We start from the raw sequence: 21,926 nt of genomic DNA, 5'->3' as shown, positions 1-21,926 counted from the left end.
TGCAGCCTCCACCTACTGGGCTCTGGCGATCCTTCTGCCTCAGCCTTCCAAGTAGCCGGAATTACAGGCACGTACTACCATGCCCGGCTGATTTTTTGATTTATTGCAGAGATGAGGTCTCGCTGCCCAGGCGGGTCTCGAACCCGCGGGCTCAGGCAATCCACTCACCTCAGCCTCCCAAAGGCGCAGGATTATAGGCTGAGCCACTGAGCCCGGCGCAGAAACAGCTTTTAATGAAGTCCTTCCAGAGCTTGGTTCTCCAATACATTGTTCTATGGGAAACAGTACTCTGGAGGTTGGGGTAAATAGTATATTTTAATATATATTTTTAAAGACCTAGCAACTTAATGTTTGAAAGTACTGTAAAGATTATCCAATTTGGTGGCTTTAAGCTTGTGGTTTTTTTGGCCACAAAATCCTTTGTTTGAGTATCTTACACAGAAATGTACTAAGTACAGCAGATGATACCAAAGCTGCTCTGTTCAGAGTGGAAACGAGAGTGCCAGCGCTTTCCTTCCCTCTCTCATCTACAAGACCCTTGGGATGGGGGAAGGGAATTCCAGGGAAGCCCCAGAGTTCTGTAGGGTCCAGACAGAAGCCAGTGATCTGGACCACTGATTCACAAGGATGAAGATTAGAATTGTCTTTAAAAACTCCCATAAAATCAGACTCTTAGGTGGTGACTTGTTCCAATGAATGATGTTTGTGGGAATCCAGTTCTCAAAATAATGGTTCTAAGCAGGATTCAGCTACTTTGAATGCCATCCTGTTGGCAATATTCTGGAACAGATAGATGGTAGATCACTGGGTCAGGGTTTCCTCATGGATAGGGGGAAGGGGAAAGCATTCTCACAAGGAGAGAGTTTTTGACTCCCTGGTGGTGCAAAGAAGCTCAGAGTAAGCTCAGAGAGAGAAGGGATCGGCCTTTTGAAGCAGCACCCTCTGGGCTCATACCCAGTTTCTTGTCATATTTATAACCTTAACTTTCCTGTTGGTAAATGTTCAGTAGAGATAAAGCCACCAAGTTTGACTTTGCCAAATGGGCAGTTGCTGCCTTAAGCAAGCCTTGTTTACAGTAGTCAGGCATTTGATGGGAAGGACCAGCTTGCATGTGCTTTGAGCCCTCCCCTGAGATGCAGGCTTTGCTTTGCTTTTCACTGGGTTAATGAATGCAGGTCTTGGTCTCTCACCACTGAAGTCTGTCTGAGCGCAGACTTGAAGACCTTCTCTTCCTTAATCCTCCTATATCAACTCTGTCCCTGGCCCTCCAAGGAAGACCACAAAACAAAACAAAAAATAAAACAGGATTTCTCTGTCCTGGACGAGGCAGGGTGGTGGGTGCCAACTGTGAATTCTATTCTCTGAAAAAGAATCTCTGTGTGCCTCTAGTGAGTGGTATGCCTTTGTTTTTGTAGAGGACAAGAGGAAATGGATCCACATTAGAGAAAGAGATCCCGACTAGATACTCCAAAGACTATGGGAAGTGGGAGAGACTTTCAAGAGAGGGCAGTGGACTCTGCTTCACCGAAATGTGAAGCATGTGCACCCAGTTAGCCATGAGGGCTTCCCCAGTTCCTTCTTTGCTCTTCATTCCATTTCAGAATGAAATTCATTCCAATTCATTCCAATTCAGATTATTTCAACTAATGTTTATAAAGCACCTGGTAGGCACCAGGCCCTGTGCTAGCTCTGGGTACTCAGGGCTGCCAAATGGTCCTTGCAGAGCTGACGGGCATCTCTGAAGGTGCATCACCAAGTGTGAGGGGGCCTGAGAAAGGCAGTGTGTGTGCTCCCATCTCACTGGAGTGGGGCTCAGGGATGACTTCCTGGAAGAAGTGACTTTAGACCACATCCCAAAGGAAGAGTCAGCAGCATGGAAGCCTGGGAGAATGAAAGCAGAGGAAATCACCTGCCTGGTAGAAGCCCCAGAGGCGAGGCAGAGAATGAAGAGTGCTTGAAGAGCAGGAAGAAGTTCATTGGTCAGAAGGAGGATGGTGGTGGGAGCGGTGATAGGAGTCTGAGAGGCCAATGGGCCTAGAGAGTCATGGTCTGAATTTCAGTCCTGATCAGCCAGGGCTACCCTTGTCCCATTGCTGCCCTTGACCCAAGTGATCCACCAAATCATTACTAAGGGTACCATCTTCACTTAGGAGCTGGAGCAAGGTAGAAATGGCTTTGAAACCCTCCTCTGGCTTCCTGTGGCTCTTAGAGAAACAGCTGTCCCCTTATGAAAGCCTGCATGGTCCCAAATCATTTGCTCTTCCTCCACATCCCACCTGGACCTGACCTTGTTAGTGAACAAAAGGGACTTAGGTTAAGTTGTAGTGGAGAGAGGAGGTAGTTTGATGAGTCAACATTGAACTTGGTTACCAGCTTTTATTCTGTATATTTACAAATGTTTTAATTATACAGGAAACACGTGGATACATTACTTTTATAAGGGCTCAAATGAAAATAAGTATTTAGTTATAAGAGTTGCCTCTCTTCTATCCATAGAGCACTATTACTGGTTTAGACTGTATCCTTCTGGTTCTTTTTCTGTATATTTGAATGGGAACCTATTTGCCCTTTTTTTTAACTTGACAGTATGTCCTGGAAATGTTTCCATATTGGCACATATGGATCTACTCAGTGTTCCCAACTTATAATATTAAATGATATTGATATAATTTATTTACTCCTCAATTGATGGGCATTTAAGTTATTTCCAGTTCTTCACTGTTGTAAATTGTGCTGTACAATACACACTTTGTGAACAGACCTGAAAATGTCATAGAAATGGAATTACCAGGTCAAAGATTGCATTCATTTTACCTTTTGGTTGTATCTTTTTATGTCACCCATTTTCTGCAGCCATTTTGATAACCCACAAGAAAAAAGAATATTTATAGTTATTTTTTGCTCCTTTTTAAGAACAGATAACAAGTCTCTGATAAAAATCTTCTCATCAAAATATACTGCTTGATGAGGTGGCTGAATGTGGCTTTCTTTATTTTGTTGAGGAAGTATCTTGCTCTTCTGTCTCTTGTTAACATTTCAAGTTTACCCAGTTAAAACCTGCACACAAGCACACATTTACTCACTCTTGCCCCTTCCTTTCATAATGGAAATAGCCAAAGCAAACTGTATAGGTTCCCTCCTTAGCACTGGGCTTAAGCCAGCAGATCACACTTCATTTTATGGTGAACCATCCCCAGTGCTAGGCTCCAGGCATTCGGCACCCAGACCACACTATCATTTCTAAACATAACCACTGCCCTTGGAAATGTCCATTGCCTCTGAACTTAGCACCTGATGAGAGTGGGGCTGGGCAGGAATGGAGAAGAGTAAGAAGCGAATGGAGAAATAAGGACTCAAAAAGAGTAAAGTGGGTCCTCACAGAAGAGCTCTCCTGCACAGCATTGCATATAAAAGCACCTTAAGATGTAGCCATTGCTGTAGACCAAGTCTGTGGGTTGACCATCGTGGGTGAGGGGAACACACTGACTCTTCTGTTCGTCCCATGCTGCATCTCTCTGCATAGTTGCTCGTCAACCCAGGGCACCAATTTATTGGAGATTATCAAAATGGCAGGATAAATGACATTTTCCCTCTTCTCTCTGCCTTTGCTTACCCAACCTGGGGCCTGCCCAATTACAGAACTTCCTTCGTTGCCAAAATAACAAGACCAACTACAATTTGGTATGTGAGACACTGCAGTTTCTGGACTGTATTTGTGGAAGCACAACTGGAGGCCTTGGTCTTCTCGGGCTGTACATAAATGAAAAGAACGTAGCACTTATCAACCAAACCCTGGAAAGTCTGACTGAATACTGTCAAGGGCCTTGCCATGAGAACCAGGTAATTCCATTTGTGCTTTGGATGGGGGGGGGAAGTTTCTCATTTTGGAAATGTTGGCAGATACTAGTTCAGAAGTTATATAGCATCTGCCTGTCATCCTCCGGAGTCAGTAGGACTGGAAACCTTTCTCCAGCAGTTGAGAAGTAGCCACAGTGCTTTATGACACTTCAGAACTTTACTAATGACAGGCACTGGAAGGACTGTCCTTGGGCTCTTTGGTTTGGTTTGGTTTGATTTGCATGTCCCACCTATAATCTGACTATTAGGGGTAGGTAATAAAGTGGGAGTTATATTAGAACCAGAAGACTGGGATCTATTTTAAATACTAGGAAATATCAAAGAGTGGCTACTTGCAGGATGTTCAAACCCTTCAAGTACAACAGGCGAGAAAGAAAAAAATGGCTATACATAGACAGCTTAAAAGTAATGTGAGGCCATTTATAGTTGAGATTTTAACCCCTTGGACATTCAGGGAAAAGAAAGATCAGTTAGCCTGGACTCTGAGCACTCAAGAAGTCTTATTTTTTAGTGGAACCCAATAGTTTCTTTTCTGGAATGGATTCTTAGTTTATACAAGGCTTCTTGAAGATTTTGTAAGTTTTGGCATCAGTGCTAGGATGAGTATGATTCTTAACTCCAAATTATAGGCTCATTCTTATTGGAGAGGGTAGGCTAAGGCTTAAAAAGGCCAGTTCTACACCTGTTAGCCAAGGAAGGCATGAGATGCTGTGTTACTTGGGGAGCAAAGCCCTTCATTCAGAGGAAAAGAAGGGTTTATGAGAGACAGCTCACTGTCTATTAAAAACCTGGTCTCAGTTGTCTGTGAATGTGAGGACCACATTTTGTTAGATTCACTTCCCTCCTGGTTCTCTGATGAAGCAGATGGTGTAGTCCTAGTTAAAATGAAAAGGAACAAAAAAATACAACAGGCTTGGGGGAAAGGCTTTATTTGACATCTAAGTGAATTTCCTTATTACCTCAAGTTTGCTTTTCTGCCAAACAGAGGCCGGTTGAAAGGAACAGACTGGATGGATTGTACTGCAAATGGAGACCTTACCTGGGGGCAGATGATTAATTTTGATATTCTGTGCATTAAACAGGAAACTTGCTTTCCAAGCTTAAGCCTTAAGCTAAAGTATGAAATACGAAAAACGAGTGATGTAGAGAGAATGAAACATACCTTGAAAGGGGAAAAAGGGCTCAAAACCCAGTATCAGTCATACACCATATTTTCCTTTAAGAACAAAAGCCGGCTGTGCTGCGCAATTTGGATTAGACACAAGCAATTTATCAGTTACAGTGCATGGGGACTTTCCTACTGTTTACTGTTAATTCTGAAACTAGAGATTTTCATCTGTCTTTTATTTTTACCACTTTCTCACGGAAAATTTGCAGCTCTCCCCTAGAGACATTACTGGGAGTGGTAAGCGTTGTGTTGAAATAGCAGTTCAGCCTGTTGGCCTTTGACGTCTGATTTATGACCAGCATTTGTGTAAATGTCTGTGTGTCTTTGCCCAGAACTGCATAGCCACCCATGAATCCAATGGAATCGACATAATCACAGCCCTGATCCTTAATGACATCAATCCTTTGGGAAAGAAGAGGATGGACCTTGTATTAGAACTGAAGGCAAGTAGGAATTGAAAGCAAAAGTTTGAAAGCAATCACTTTTGTGTTTTGTCTTGGCACGTGCATGGTCAGTGTTGTGAACTAAATATTAAAGATAGTTCTTTTAAAATTAATGAAAGAGCTCAGGTGCAAGTTATGCAAGTTGTGACTGAAATGCAGAACTTCAGCCTTTCCCTTCCACAGGACACCAGCTTTTCAACTGTTAGGTCACACAAAGTGAGGACTCCTCACTCAAGGCTCTCCCCTTGGATTCAAACAGCATCCAAGACTAAAAGCCTTGACTCTGAAAGCCCCAAACAGAGAAACGATGGAAACACCATTCTCCCCATGGTATCAGATTCCGCCCCCCCCCCCCAGAAAAAGGACCAGCTGAAAAAGAGCACAACTAAGCCTGTCTAGAACAAAAGAAAAAAATCTATTTGTACTTAATTAAGAGAACATATTTTTCTATTCTGTCACTGATTTAGCAAAAGGGTGGCTAATAGTGTTGACTTAAAATAAGGGAAATTACACTGACGAAGAATGTGCCTACAGACCTCTGCTGAGCTTCTCTGAAGTATGTACAAGGACGACTACAGGTGATTGATATGAAGCCCTACTGACATTCAGACTCCCCATAATACTCAAATAGCTTTACAGAGAGAAAATCGTGCTAAGCTTCTGTGTTTGCAAGCCGGCCTCTTGGATATTTGAGAAGCTGATATACTATTCCTGCTGTTGATTTCCTAAGTGGACCCCAAAAATTCTCCTCCCTCTTTAGGGGATCCAAAGGTTCTCTAAAAATCCAAAGAGTCAATTCTGAGAATTGCACTTGCAACCCATCCTTGTCTAAAGTGTGTTTTGAAACGTGTTAGGCTTTCCGAGCACATTTCCTTTTTAACTGTTCCCAGGTTGGGGCATGTTGAGATCTGTCCTCTATCTACCTATATGTAGCAGTGAGTGCTTTATTATTATGATGAAAGAGCCCAGAACTACAGGAGCTGATCTGTATTTATTGCATGAAGGTGTCATAGGAAAGGTCATTAGAGAAGGTGTTGTTAACACAGGGACCTACAGGAATGACACAGTTATTTTTATTTTTTCTTTAATATTTTACACTAGAGAATCCAAACTAACAGTTGCTTTGGGTATGTCGTTTAAAGGAATTTTTTTTTTTCTATTTTTAACTCCTTTTGACAGATTTTGTTGTAAGTTTTTAGAATTGACTTGAACACCATTCAGGTTCATGTACCTGGCTGTCATTTATCAGAAAGTCTAAAACAAACAGAATCTTTTGCACTTCTGGTCAGCATTTCAGTGACTTTTTCAACTAATCCAATAATCTCTAGAAATCACTGCCCTGTGGTAGCACAATGACCTGACTGAACTGCTATGACCTAAACTTGGGAAGGAAAAAAGACTTTCCCCTTGCCAGAAAAAAAACAACAATGTTTGAGTCCTATATACAGAGAAATGTACAAATTATCACAAGCCTGGCGCCTAAAGTGACCCAAGAAGTATGGGGTGTAGACATATGAACATTTTTAATGTAATGGGGAATTATGGTTTGGCATACATAGTGTTCCTTTAGGTCACTTTGTTACCTAGTATAACTGTGCTCACTAAGTATTAGGGGTTATGAGAACTGATAAAAATATTTTAAGACAGAGCAGAATTACATTTATTACCTGTCTTCTCTGGCCTGCAAAGCCAAATAACAGAGTTTGTAACTATACTCCCCATGAAGCCCTCATGGGTCTGTGTAGCAGGTTCTTCCTGACCACTGTCCTCATGAGGGTGACAGTGTACCCACAAGCATCCATGTTCAAATCTCCAATTTCTGTGAGGACTTGTACCAGCTAACCTTAGGCATAACACGTATGCCCTAACAAACACATGCCTCTTTGACCCAAACCAGATTCTGCACACACGTCTCTGGGGTCTGAAGTGGCACATTCTCTGCCTGTTGCAGATGCTTTTTGATGTACTTGACCCAGGGCTTCCCCGTGGGGTGGAGTAAAATACGCATCTTTTAGCCAGGGCACCATGTCAACCAGCATGTGAATTCAGGCCAGGCACTCAAGTGTCCCCCCCCTTATATTTCCTCTCCCTTTGTTTCTCCAATTAGAACAATGCCTCGAAGTTGCTCCTAGCCATCATGGAAAGCAGGCATGACAGTGAAAATGCGGAGAGGATACTTTATAACATGAGGCCTAAGGAACTGGTGAGTTGGGTGACTGGTCCCATGACCATGGCGTCAAGGAATATGAAAGCAATATTTGGGGCAGAGCAGAAGATCTGCTTCCTTGAGCTTTCTGAACAGTCCCCCAAATCAGAAGTATAATGGGAACATTTAATGCAGGCTTCTGACTGAGTGGAGAAGTGAAGCATTGCATCGAAGACATAGTCTTTTACTCTCTCCCTTCAGAACAAACCACACATGGAAGGCTTGTTCCCTTCTTTTCTCTCATGGGAGACAGTGCAGTACATGACCACGGAGCATGACAGACCTGAGTTCAAGTGCATAGCTCTGCCCTTGTTGCTGTGTCACCTTGGGCAGTCACTTGACCTCTTTGGGCCACACTTTCCTGATCCGTAAAAGGAAGATAATAATGTTACCTAGTCCAGAAAGTTGTTTTGAAGGCTGGATGAGACGATCCCCATCAAGCCCTTAGCACAGTGCCCAGCACATGATAAACCCTTGGTGAATTGAAGCTCCTTTTCTTCCTGTACCTCACTTATTGCTAGTATTTTCGCCTAGTTTCTTTGCCCACTGCCGAAGAATTCACATCTCTTCTTAGTGCCAATAGTCTGGGCAATGGAAGAGTGCTTTTTGGATGACAGTGTTTGGGTTTTTTTGTTTTTTTTTCTTTAAAGAAAACATGATCTGGTTTATTTTTGAGGGGTGACATTCACAATTGGCTGTGACTTCCAGGCTGGGAGTTAGTGCTGCAAACTGTGAGACAAGCAGCTATCAGAGACAGTGTCAGGAGTTGAGGACAGAAGTCTCAATTTGGACTTTTCCCCATGCAAATAAACAGTAACTGACAGACTTAAACCAGGGCACTAAAACGTTTCTGCCTCCTGGTGACCTGAATGTGCACTTGGGGCCAGGCTAAAGTCCCTTTATGTATCCCTTTAAATAAAGTTAAGAGCAGCTCAGTACTTTGATCTCTGAGGTCAGGGAGTGAGTTCTCAGCCTGAGATGGAAGTCCTCGCCGAGCTTACATAACAGCTTACGTAACTGGGGGTTACTGGGGAGGCGAGGTATGTCATTCTTGAGTAGGGATGAAATGACTCTGGAGAGACCCCATCCTGGTTCCCATGGATCAAGAACATGACCTATCTTAGGTGGGGAAAATGTCACCATCCAGCCCCATGGCTGTCACTGGCTCCGGGGTTGCCCCCTTGTGGTTGGAGAACATCATTCTGGCTCGTGGGCAGAGTCAAAGGCTTCCTGGAACAGTTTTCTAAGAATCCAAATAGGAGGAAAGCTCTAATATCCAGAACACGTGTGTGTGCAAGCTTGTGCGCATACATATGTGTGTGTATCCTCCCCCCCATAGCCTATGCAACATATTGTCTATTTGATTTGGTCTTAGAGAGAATAAGTTCAAAGAGTGAGGCAGTTGTCTCCAAAGTTATTTCCAGGGCTTGTCATGGTGTCAGTGCTGAAATGTGTGGCCCTCTGCGTGCTTGGTATTGGATAATGACAAAAATTCAGAGCAATGGCCTTGTGGGGATGCAGGAGACTGAAATGCCTTCTGAATCATCAAAGAAAATGATTAATTTTTAGCACTTAGAGGTTGAAGATATTTCCTTCTTATTCTTTGAATGATTAAGTCTTTAATGATGTGTCCATCTGATAAATATCAGCCATGCCCTACTTTGTCCACGGCATTGTGCTGGGCCCTAGGGAAGGGATTCGGATATGAGCAGACCCAGTCCCTGTTCTCAAGAAGCTGGGTAGATGAGAACAGCAAGACAGATACACAAATACTCTAAGAAATGTGCTGTAAGCATGAGACGTGCCAAGTGCATGGGTCCTCAGGCAGAGGCATGCAGCTGTGAAGGGCAATGGAGTCAAGTGCAAATCTCAGCTCGCTAGCTAAGACTTTAGGAGTATCCTTTTATCTGACTCTCTTTCCTCATCCGTAGAGAAGAAGGATGGGGGAATCTGATACCTCGTAAAATGTTTGTGAGCATTCAAGTTTTTTTAAAGAATGTTAAAATACTAAACACAGTGCTTGGCTATTTTCACATGGAGTAGGCTGTGGGGAGACAGGGAAAAATTTTGAATCAGAAAATAGTTTCACTAAAGCCTATAGATTTCTTATATTAGTTTTTTTTGTTGTTGTTGAAATGGCAAGGGTTGGGAGTGGGAGAGTTGGTGGGTAGAAATGTAGCAATAGGAAAAGTCTGTCTTCAAGCCTATAGCTGTTTCAAGATTCTTTAAAGCCATTGCTCCTTCTAAAGTAGAAGGGCATGAACCAGCTACAGGATGTCTCTTGGTCTAAGTAGAGTGAGTGAGTTCCATTCCTCACGTCAGTAGCGGTTGACTGGCTTCGACGGCCTGTGATGGCGTTGGGAGGGTTCTGAGGCAGTGTCCAAGCCAGACAGGAAAGGCTGCTGAACTTGATGGGCTGCATCCGCTTTATGAGGGGTCAGCCATTTTGGGTGTTGTCCGTCCAGTCCTGTGTGAGCCTTCCTTGAAAGGGGAGTTTTGTTCTCGGCCCTTCTTGCAGGTGGAAGTGATCAAGAAAGCCTACATGCAAGGTGAAGTGGAATTTGAGGATGGAGAAAATGGAGAGGATGGAGCTGCCTCCCCCAGGAACGTGGGGCACAACATCTACATATTAGCTCACCAGGTATGACCACTCCCCATGCCCCTTGCAGATGCTGCTTCCCTGCACTGCCAAAACTCTGAGCTTGAGGTGCTGTGAGACCCACCTTTTTTTTATGGCTTTAACCTAGGGCTGTCTGTACCCATGAGAATGTGGCTCGCAGGTACCCGTGGCAACCTGGTCCAATGTGCTGAGTTCCAGGACTTTTCCATTTTCCACAGTGGTTGGGTCACATCATTGGAAATCCCCATGCTTCTTAACAGCATTCGCCCCCAAGCGGTGGCACTTGATGGTTTATGACTTTGTCTGGAGACAGTTGAAAGGAGTCTTAGGCTTTTATAAATATTGATGAGTCTCTCTTAACAATCTGAAGAAATAAACTTCGGCTTCCTCGCCTATTGCATTTGGAAATCTGTGGGAACTTGTCCTTATGACTTCCTTTTGTTTTCCTTTTTGGGGATATGGCAATACTTTATGCCCTGGCACCAAGATGCCATATTTCATCATTCTCTTCCCAAGCGGCTGGATGTTTGAAGATGCTTCCTCCTCCTGGATGCTGGTGTGCCTTGAGCTTTCTGGTGGTAGGGGCAAGACTGTAACCCTATTGGAGCCTTGTGTTTTCCGTCCCCTCCACCTATTTTAAACTCAGGTGTGGAGACTAGATAGAAAATGACAACAGTATTGGGCCTGAGATTAGCAGGTCCCTGCCACAGCTTACTGGCCGAAGAATTAAACAGCCTCCTGCCCCTTATCTCCTCCATGACCAGCATCTAGCCACTGAGGAGGTTTCTGAACATTCTGAAGGGAGGCTCCCATCTCCCTCCTGGCTGTCTAATGAGATCAGGAGAAAGTGGGACCTCGCGTGGGCATGAGCCTTCCATGCTTTTCTACCAGCTCCCAAAATAGCTTCTGTGCAGAACACACTTGACAGGATGGAGCCACTTCTGCCCTTCTGCTTGCCGCTGGTTATTATGCATTTTTTATACCCAGACTTAGAAAGGAGCTTATGTGCTCCTGTTGTGAAGAGACACCGACCCCCTGTATCTCTATCCCTGTGTTCTAGTTGGCTCGACATAACAAAGAACTTCAGACTATGCTGAAACCTGGTGGCCAGGTGGACGGAGATGAAGCCCTGGAGTTTTATGCCAAGCACACAGCGCAGATAGAGGTAAAAGCCAAGTGAGCTTGGGGCACAGCCTGTGTTGAGACCCTTGGCGTGTGATGCCCTGTGCTGGATCTACCATGCATTCATTTATCTGAGTGACAAGAATGTTGTGAGCACCTATTGTATACTTGGTCCTGCACTGGGTGGGTGCTGGATATCTGCGATGGCCAAGACAATCATAGTTGCTACTTGAGGTCTGGTAGGGAGGCAGACACTGAACAACCCTACATGAGTAAGTCTCATTCTTCACAAATTATGACAAGGCCTTGAGGAGAGTGGAAGGCATAAGAAAGTCCAGCAGAGGGATGGTGGCCAAGGAGGCCTGTTTTGGAGAAACAGCATCTAAGCACACACCTGGAAGAACAGAAGGATGAAACAGGCAGATCCTGGGGGGAGGAGTTTTTCAGACCTGGGGATATTGGCAAGTGAAAGCTGGGATGGGAAGTTTCTGGGGGTGGGGAAGAGCTGAGCAAGGCCCATGCGGCTGTAGTTCAGTGAGTGAGAGGGAGGACAACAGGGGATCTGAAAGGAGATGTGGGCAGCCCAGACCTTGTGGGGGCTTGTCATCCATCCTTAGAAGTCTGGACTGCACCCCAGAGCAAGGGGGATTGTTGGAGGCTTTTCTCTAGGGAAGTGTTACCATCAGATAACACATTTTAAAAAATTGAATGTTAACGTATTGTGAGCATGGAGGTGGCCTTGATGTGGAAGGGAAGACTCCACCTGATCTACAATTCCAGAAGTAGGTGATGGGCAGCCATCAGTTAAAAAGACATGTTACCATTATATTGAAAATCTGACTTGTTAAACTCTCCCAATAAAGCTTTACTATTTTCTCTGAAAAAAGCAAAATCGTCCTCATCCTCTGTATTAAATAGAGGGTATCATCTCCGTTCTGCAAATGAGAAGTCTGAAGTAAGGCTCAGAAGAGGATGTGTCACTTGTTCAATTAGTTGCAGAGCTAGAATTTTAATCCTGATCTGTCTGGTCCCTGAGCCCGTGGGTGCACTTTATGTTACCCACATTGCCTCTTGGTGTCTGAGAGAGCACAGATCTCTGTCTCCAGATACTGGGCAGTAAGGAATGATGTGCCTTGTTTTGCTAATGAGGAAATACATAAACTCAATATCAGTGTTGGAGCAAAGATTCTGAAGAACCAACAGACTCCTTTGGGCAAGATAAAACATTCAGGATGGAGACTTTCCCAGAATGTATTCTTACCTGATATCTTAGGTCTCTGGGCTGTCCTGATAAAATCATTTCAGTGACTAGCCAACCATGCCAGTATATGTGAGCAAAAATATCCTTGATTTATCGTTAATGCCTAGAAGCTCGACTGCAGGACCAGCTCTGTCCTCTGGAACCCTTAAAAGACAAGCTCTAGGTGCTTGTGATGTCGATTGTCAGAGAAGATCAGAACCTTGGAGATCATGTCTTTGAACTCCTTGCCTCACTAGAAAGGGGACTGAAACTTGATCAGGTTAAGAGGCGTGAACAAAGTCACCCAGCCCATTAGGGATGGAAGAAGGACTAGAATATGTTCTCTTGACTCCCAGTTCTAAGTCTACTGAGAACGAGGTATGATAGTCTTAAATGACAGAGAGAAATGTCCAGGCATGGAGTCCCTAGCTCTCAGATCCTGCTCCTGGCTAGCCACCCTCTCTTCAATTTTCCCCTAAGGCGTTATCTATGCAAAGCAGGGACACTTTGTTACTACCTGGAGTTCTCCTCACAAACCCAGTGTCTTCTCTCTGGTGAATTAGACTGGGTTGCCCTGGAGTCTGGAACTCAATTCTTGCCAGGGGACCCTCTTATCTATTCCTCTTTTCCCTTCTGAACCCAGATGCACACCTCAAGTCATTCTCCTACAGGGAAGGAACCCTGCTCCCAAGCCTGCTTGACTGTGTAAAGTAGGCAGGCTCTTGCTAGCAGGAAACAGCAGCATTGGTCCCTGAGCCTTTGTGGACACCAAGATCACCTGGGTAGCTACTTGTGTGCAGATTTAGTCACCTCCATGCCACAATTACAGTTACATGAGACTGAGTTCTGGACCAGAATCAGTGTGATATCTACCCCTGCTAGATTTGGGAACCACTGGTGTATAGATTACATCCCACAGAACTGACAGAGACAGGGCTATAGGAACCTCTCTCCCTTCTGAGAGAGTTTCCTACTCCAACTTGACCTGAGTTGCTTCTCTTGCTACATCAGGGAACGAAGGTGTCAGGAGAACAAGAACCAGCTCTTCTTGTAGGGGACATTGTCCCTGGGCCTCACCTGCCTTCTCCAGCCTCTGGGAAGGAAGAATAAAGAAAGGCCATGTCTATGCTGCAACCCCTTTTGAAAAGACACCATCAAGTGTCCTGAAGTTTAACAATCCAGACCAGACTCCCTCCACTCTGGGGATTGAGCCACTCTAGGAGAGGCAGGGAAGAAACCTGCAAGGTGTCCACTCCTGGGGTGCAATAAAACTTGTGGAAAGAACAATAGTTGCTGTCTCAGATTAAATGGCATATTAGTTCATGCGTCATATGTTTTGACATGTAAGAGTTAGGCAGTCATTGCAACTGGATATAAACCAAAGATCTCTTTTTTAAAGGACCTATCTAGGAAAAATCACTCAATTTTACTATCTGAGAAAGGGACTTAGGTGAGGTTGGCACCACTACCTAGTACTGCACTGTCCAGTGTGATAGCCATTAACCATGTGTGACTACTAAAGTTAAATTAAATATCCCACTGCTTAGTTGCACAAGCTGCATGTGCTGGTACTCAGGGGCCACATGTAACTCGCAACTGTCCTCATGGACAGGACAGATGCAGAACCATCCTATCATTACAGAAAGTTCTATGGACAGCACCAACCCCATTTGAATAGGAACACAAAATACGGAATAAACTGTCCCATATAAAAGCTGGTCATGTTAAAATTCATGGATCTGAGTTTAGGAAAATACTCTTTCAGGCTTACCAAAACTACCTTTTATATAAATCTGAGAGACACACAGCCCAGACTGAGGTTATAAAATGGGAGATCCTGTCATACTTGGTCTTGAGCCCCAAGTCCACTGCCAGTAGCAAATTGTCTTAGTAAAAGATTTCAAAGATGAGTGTTTAATTTCATCTACTTTTTCACCCTAGATTGTCCGATTAGACCGAACAATGGAACAGATTGTCTTTCCCGTGCCCAGCATATGTGAATTCCTAACCAAGGAGTCAAAACTACGAATTTACTACACTACAGAGAGGGATGAGCAAGGCAGCAAAATCAACGATTTCTTCCTGCGGTCTGAAGACCTCTTCAATGAAATGAATTGGCAGAAGAAGCTGAGAGGTGGGTTGCAGCCTCAGCAACACCACAGCAAGATGTACTTCTGGGATGCACAAACTGGGCGTGATAGTGCATTTATCTCTCAGCAGGAGCAAAGCTGGTGAAATGCATGGTATTTTCCACCTCTGACCACCAGGAAGCCATAGATGCTTTTGTAGCTGATAAATGGGCTCTAGCCCAAGTGTGGCAACCCCTCTGAAAAGGCTTCCTGCAGGCAGCATTTGACTCGATTTGATGGGAGCTCCTGGAAGACTTTTAGAATGCCTCTTTGTGGTAACTCTATGTAGAAAATAAAAGGAAGGGTGCTGGGTGTGATGGCTGATACCTGTAATCCCAGCATTTTGGAAGCCCAAGGCAGGTGGATTGCTTAAGCCCAGGAAGTTGAGATCAACCTAGGCAACATGGCGAGACTCTGTCTCTACAAAAAAATTTAAAAATTAGCTGGGTGCAATGTCGTTCACCTTTAGTCCCAGCTACTAGGGAGGCTGAAGCAGAAGGATCACCTAAGCCTAGTAGATCAAGGCTATGGTAGCTGTAATTGTGCTACCACTGCACGCCAGCCTGGGTGACAGAGGGAGACCCCAACTCAAAAGAAAAAGAAAGAAAATAAAGGGAAGGGGAAAGGGCCAGACCTAGAGCTCACAGGATTGTTCACTTGAGCAGGAAATTCAGCTGACTTGATGGTTCATTTACTAGCACACTTGCTCCAGAGACGTTGGCATTTTTCCTTTTACAGGGTAGCTTGGGTTTTAGGATTGAACTCATTTCACAGGCAGTGGAATCATTTGCCACAGAAGACGCACCATTGCTCACCAGCAGGTGCCTCTGAGAAGCCCAGCCAGTCAGGTTGAAATGATATTCGTCGACTACACATTCATAGGGCTTCCCCAGAGGACTCTCTGCTTCTAGTCTTCATTGGGTTTTAATGTGATCCTTCATTACTAGCCGTATACCTGGCACCAGCTGTGGTGGCCATCTTAAAAAGGTTTATACTTTATTTCTATCTGTTAGTCAGCAGCCAGATATTGTGCTTGGAACCCTGGATTCCAGCTGCAGTTGTGGTTTTTGGGGCTGTTTCTGTGGGGTGGGGCTGGGTAGGTCAGTTTCTGAGCTTTTGTCTCCTCCCTGGTCTCTGATAACCTGAGCAGGAACAGACAAGCCTCCATTACTGTGTGATCCTTCTTCCCCCTTCTCCCTCTCTCCCTGCAGCCCTAGGTTCATTCTGCTGATGGCAGAGGGGGTTGTGCAGGCAGGTTTGCTAAAAGATCCTGTTCCCACCTCACCCCCTGCCCCAGCTCCACTCCATTCCTGCTCATCTTTAAGGGGCATCCCACTGTCCAGAACTTTAAAACATTATCAAATGTCTTGCTGAGCCAAACCCACCCCTCATCCAGCTCTATGGCCAGTGTCTGGCCAGAGGCCCTGGGGACCACTAACTGGCTAGCATGCATGTCCCCCATGGTATGGACCTCGGAAAACTTAGGGTACCATTCTACCCCATATCAGAGTGTCCTCGTGGCCTGCAGCGGATTTAGCTAAGACGCTTCCAGCTCTAGCATTACTGTGAACATGAAAGCTTTTACACAGCACCATGGTTGGGCAGTTAAGTGAAAAAGGGTATTCCTCCTTAAAAAGGTAGACATAGAGCCCACCCATCTCATACTCATAGTTCGAGCTACTACGTCATGTTGGAGAGAACTTATTTGTTGCTTTTGTCCTCTACTGGGATAGTCTGTAATTCCAACTTGAGAATCTAATCCTGAATTCTTGTACCCAAACCTTCATAATAGCTAAGAAACTTATTCTATTCTTATCGGTGTATGTATCTATGAGACTGGTCAATATATTCATTCTCTCAGAATTGTTTTATCAAATATTTGTATCTAATGCATGTGTTTTATAGGCGCTCCAAAAGAATTATGAGCCAACAAAAAGATTCTCACCTTTTCTGGTGAGTTGAGATACCTCCTCATCCCTCTTTCTGAGATGTTGTCTCCAGCCTGAGGTAGTAGGAGGACCTCAGCCTCAAGGAGTCGGGGAGCGGAGTTCCAGTTTACTTCTGCCCCCCACTGGCTCTGTGGCTCAGAGGCCAGTGACTTAACTGCTCCCAGACCCTCAGCTGTGAAGTGGAGAGTTATGACCTGGTTGGTTTATTGCAAATTGGCCATCTCATTATTCCAAGACTTATTTTACACTGTAGCTAATATCTTCCCTTATTTCAGTCTTTCTTTTTTTGTAAAACAGTTTTTATTTCGGTGAAGCTTAAACACAACTATAGTTGTCAACTGAAAGATTTTAATTGGCTTCAAAGCTATCTGCTGGTAAGAGAGAAATTGAAAATAATAACTGAATTAACCATCATGTGCATATTTAGGAAGGGGAGAAATGTTCTCATTAGAAGCATAATTAAAATGAAATTCATTTCCCCTCTAAGCAGCTTATTTATCTTTGAAAAAGTCTGAAGAAACTATTTTTCTGGCTCATTCATGTGCTTTTACCTTTTCCTGGATGTATCACAGAGGATCATCTGTCCTTTGGTAGATCTGTAGTGAGGACTCAGACATGTAGTGAGGTCTCACCAAGACTGGCATAGCCTAGTATTTTCTTCGGCAGGATTAAAATACCCAATTGCTCTGCTCTTCATAAACCTTCCCTGCTTTATTTATGTGACAACAACAAGACCACACACACACACACACACTGTGTGTGCATTCACAACCTCTCTGATATCCTCGCCTGAAGATCCTAGCCTCGGTGAAGTGAAAAGTCTAGGCTGGGAAAACTAGAAGATAAAGAGGAAATGGAGGCAGAGTTGAATATGCTGACACTTTCTTGTCTGGACTTCTCCCTCGTGGTGATCACACTCATGTGTCTATATGGAGTCCAAGACATCTAGCAAGGCCCAGTTCCTTTAAAACAGATAAATAGCACACTGGGCTAGAATGTTACCAAGAGATACTCTGGGTTGCAGTTATTTAAATTGTCCTGCCTATCTGGGATCATGACACTCCAACTTTTTGCTATAATGTAGCAGGTGTATTAACCTAGCCAACTCTTAGCCCTCAGTAGTTAGAAAACACTATAAGGTACAGTGGGGAATTCAACAGTGGTAAGCTATATGGCTCTTTTTTATGGGCACTTACCATCTGAAGAGGGCAGATAGCACAGGCATATCTTAAGTGGCTGCAATACCAGGCAAAGTATGGCCAAAGCTATAATCAAGCATTGACGCATTGTGGAAGTGTGGGAAAGGAAGACTTCAGAAAAAGGGTGGGATTTGAATAGCATCTAGAAGGGTCGGTGGGATTTGGATGAACACAGCCTGAGAGATGGGGGAAAGGAGAGATATATTAGTTTCATAATATAGCTATAACAAATTACCCCAAAGTTTGAAGCTTACAACAACATAATTTGTTATCTTACAATTCCAGAGGGCAGAAGCCTGAAAAGGTTCTCACCGAGCTAAAATCAAGATGTTGATTAGTTTCAAGGCTCCAGGCTTTTCTGACTTCTAAAGGCTGCCTGTGTTCCTTGGCCCTTGGTTCCTTCCTCCATTTTCAAAACCAGCAATATCCAGTAGAGCCTTTCTCATCTGCCTTATTCTGCCTCTGACTCTTCTGCCTCTCTTTGACTTGTAAGGACTCCTGTGATACATTGGACTCATCCAGATAATCCAAGATAATCTTCATATCTCAAGATCCTTAACTTACTTAATCACACCTGCAAAGTCCCTTTTGCCATGTAAGATAACATAATCACAGGTTCCAAGGATTAGGATGTGGACATCTTTCCACATGGGAGCTATTATTTTGCCTTCCACAGAAGGTAGTTTAGTTGCTTTCTATTGCTGCACAATGAATTACCCTCAAATTTGGTAATTTAGTAAGTGTTTATTTTTACCATCTCTTGGGGCCAGGAATCTGGGAGTAGCTTAGCTGAGTGGTTTCTGGATCAGGGTCTGCCACTAGGTTGCAGCCAGGGGTCTGTCAGGGCTACCATCACCTACAGACTTGAGTGGACCTGAAGGATCCACTTCTTAGCGCTCTTACATGGCTGTTGGCAGGAGGCCTCTGTTCCTCACCATGTAGACATCTCCATAGGTCTGCTTGAGTACGCTCACACTGCAGCAGTTGGTTTCCTCAGAGCAAATTATTGAAGAGAGAGAGTGGGGAGGAATCCACAGTGCTTTTCTGATCTAGCCTTGAAAGTCACACACCAGCAGTTTCTCTCTACTCTATTCATTAGAAGCAAATTGCTAAGTCCACACTCAACAGGAAGGGAACTAAGCTGCACTCCTTGAAGGGAGGAGTATCAAAGAATTTGTGAGCATAGTTTTAAATTGCCACAAAGGAAGTGTACAGAGGCTGGGGAATACAGGGTGTGTTCAGAGAACCACCACTAGATTGGGATGCACAGGCAGAGTGTATGGGGAAGGGAAGTGGGAGAAGAGTCTAGAAAGGTAGATAGGAATGTAGTTCCACATGCCACAGGAAATAAAAGACAGTGCTCTTCAAGGTTGGTTTCTAAGTATCTTACTGCACCTGGATAAATATCTACTGAACTGAAGACCTGAATGTTCAGCTCAAAATGATGCTCATTTTAAAGCACAAGTTTTGCTGAAGACCATTTATTACAATGGTAACAAAGCATTCTGCAGTGGGTACTCTCGTATTTGACACTGGAGCTCCCTCTGAAGAGAATGCTGGTTTACGTAGACTAGCACTGAACATTGCCAGTTTCTTTTTTTCTTTTCCCCAACTTCTTACTATGAGCTTTTTAAATATATACACTGATGTGGAGAGGAATTATGAATTCCCATGTAACTGTCACTCAGCTTCAGCAATTATCAGCTCTTTACCATTCATCTCTTTTGTCTTTATGTGGAGTTTTTATATCTAGATCAGAAATGAGCTTCAGTGCCAGGAGAACACCAATAGCTGTTGTTTCTAGAGCAGATAAATATGTTATCTTACATTTGCTTCAGGAGTTAACGTACAAAAAGGTAAATTGCTACCTGGCAGTTGACTAGATCCTGGTCACTTGGACATGGGTCATTTATCTTTTTTTCCTGTTGCTGACTCCAGGGGTTTGCTAACTTGGCTAATAAAATCTCCACAGCTGGCCGGGCTCAGTGGCTCAGCCTGTAATCCCAGTGCTTTGGGAGGCTGAGGTGAGTGGATTGCCTGAGCCCGTGGGTTTGAGACCCGCTCAGGCAACTTGGCGAGACCTCATCTCTACAATAAATCAAAAATTAGCCGGGCATGGTAGTGCACGCCTGTAGTCCCAGCTACTTGGAAAGCTGAGGCGGAAGTATTGACAGAGCCCAGTGGGTCAAGGCTGTGGTGGCTGGGAGCGGCCACTGCACTCTAGTCTGGGTGACGAAGTGAGACTCCAACTCAAAAAAAAAAAAGAAATCTCCACAGCTTCTACCCTTTGCTGGGCCTCAGTTTCCCTCCTTTATACAATGAGAGAATTTAAGCTAGATGATTACTCATAGCTCTAAAACTCTATAGTCTGGAAACATTGCCTGTTACCAAGTACAAACATGATATGAGCAATTATTAAATTACCCAGGGCTCTATTTAATTATACCATAAATTTTTTTTGGATGGAAGCTTCCAAAAGCTTGGCTGCTGCCACAAGCATTATTATGGGGCCATTGAATTTGTCATTGGCTGCTGTTCTAAAGTTAAATGATGACTTCATTGGAAAAAGAAAGATGATAGAGATCCATTCTCATATACTCTATGCTTTTCTCTGAAAGGAGATAATGTTGAATGAGACTATCTTTTGGTAACTTTGCTTTTGGCATGGACTATGAAGTTATTCCTGCCACGTCTGTTTTTGAGCATCATCCTAAGGGTACCGAACCACTGAAAAAGAGTGCAGGGGAAAAGGAAGCCCCACTATCCCAAGTGTGACCACAGGTTTGTTGTTCTCAGACTGAGAATACCAGCCAAAGTAGTATCACCTGTAGGAAACAACGGATAAGATGGCAGCAGTATCTAAGGTGTCTCTTGCCCTTTTGTGGTGGCTTTGGTGTCACATCCTTTCTCTTTTGTAGCTTTTGGAACTGGGAACTCTGCTGCCGACCACCCAGTCAGCACCTTGAGCCCCTAGGTCCCCCATCCCCAAGGATGATCAGCAGATCTCAGGGAAATGGCAAATGACTTGATGTTGGGAAAGGGATTGTTGCCTTTTTTAGGCACCCGGACATTCGTGGAGTGTTTTGATCAAGGGAAGAATGTGGAAATGGTACCAGTTCTAGTCTGGGGCCCAGCTGGGCTGACTGAATGCTGTGTCTCCCCCACTGCTCCCCTCCCATGCTCCATACTTGTAAAAAGCTAATTGAATTCTTTGGTCTCTCTGGGCATCTCGTCTGGTCCCGGAGCCCTGGGGGAACCGAGGACTCAATGGGTGAACTCTGGATAACCCTCAGATTCCATAGCTGTGATATTGCTGACTAGGGCACGCAAGGTTTTTAGATGGTCCAACTTTTCTCCTTTTCTTCTCTTCTTCCTTGTCCCCAAATACATCTTCTGTTCCAGTAAGTACTCCACACTGAAATAAGCCAATCTAATGTCATCATATGCCAACTTCAAAACAAATGATCATTTTTACTGTTGTAAAAACTGTGAACAAAAGTGTACTTGTGGGGGCACAGTGGGAGGAAGGGCCGCACTATTCCCAGCGTTCTAACTCAGGGTCTCCAGCCTTACCCGGCTTCACCTTTGTCTCCACAGCCCAGCCCGTCTTATACTGGTGTGCCCGCAACATGTCTTTCTGGAGCAGCATTTCATTCAACCTGGCCGTCCTGATGAACCTGCTTGTGGCATTTTTCTATCCCTTTAAAGGAGTCCGAGGAGGTACCTATATCTTTAATTTCAAGGAAACTACTAGAAGTGGCAGGAAGTCTATGACTTGTATCTTAAATGTGGGCCCTAGACTTATTGGTGCAATATTTTGGCTCTCAGCTACCCATTTTCAGACAAGATGAGACTGTAGATATTGCCACAGATTTAGTTTTAAATCCAACTTAAAATAATTTATATTTTGGCTGGGCTCAGTGGCTCAGTCTGTAATCCCGCACCTTGGGAGGCCGAGGTGAGTGAATTGCCTGAGCCCGCGGGTTCAAGAC

General features: G+C 44.2%; 1 protein-coding gene across 1 annotated transcript in view; it reads left to right on the top strand.

Moving 5' to 3' along the window:
* LOC103249516 (inositol 1,4,5-trisphosphate receptor type 1) overlaps positions 1-21,926 on the top strand; it is a 92,948-nt gene that overhangs the window by 19,506 nt on the left and 51,516 nt on the right. Inside the window, exons 4-10 of the mRNA XM_008048146.1 lie at positions 3,640-3,840; positions 5,359-5,469; positions 7,577-7,672; positions 10,194-10,316; positions 11,356-11,460; positions 14,599-14,791; positions 21,532-21,654. Coding sequence (XP_008046337.1) covers positions 3,640-3,840; positions 5,359-5,469; positions 7,577-7,672; positions 10,194-10,316; positions 11,356-11,460; positions 14,599-14,791; positions 21,532-21,654 — 952 coding nt within the window. The remainder of the gene's footprint in view (positions 1-3,639; positions 3,841-5,358; positions 5,470-7,576; positions 7,673-10,193; positions 10,317-11,355; positions 11,461-14,598; positions 14,792-21,531; positions 21,655-21,926) is intronic.

This window comes from Carlito syrichta, unplaced genomic scaffold (genome assembly GCF_000164805.1).
Source record: "Carlito syrichta isolate Samal-C Ts95f unplaced genomic scaffold, Tarsius_syrichta-2.0.1 Scaffold120616, whole genome shotgun sequence".
NCBI classification, from domain to species: domain Eukaryota; kingdom Metazoa; phylum Chordata; class Mammalia; order Primates; family Tarsiidae; genus Carlito; species Carlito syrichta.
This window is presented reverse-complemented; position numbering and strand designations above follow the sequence as displayed.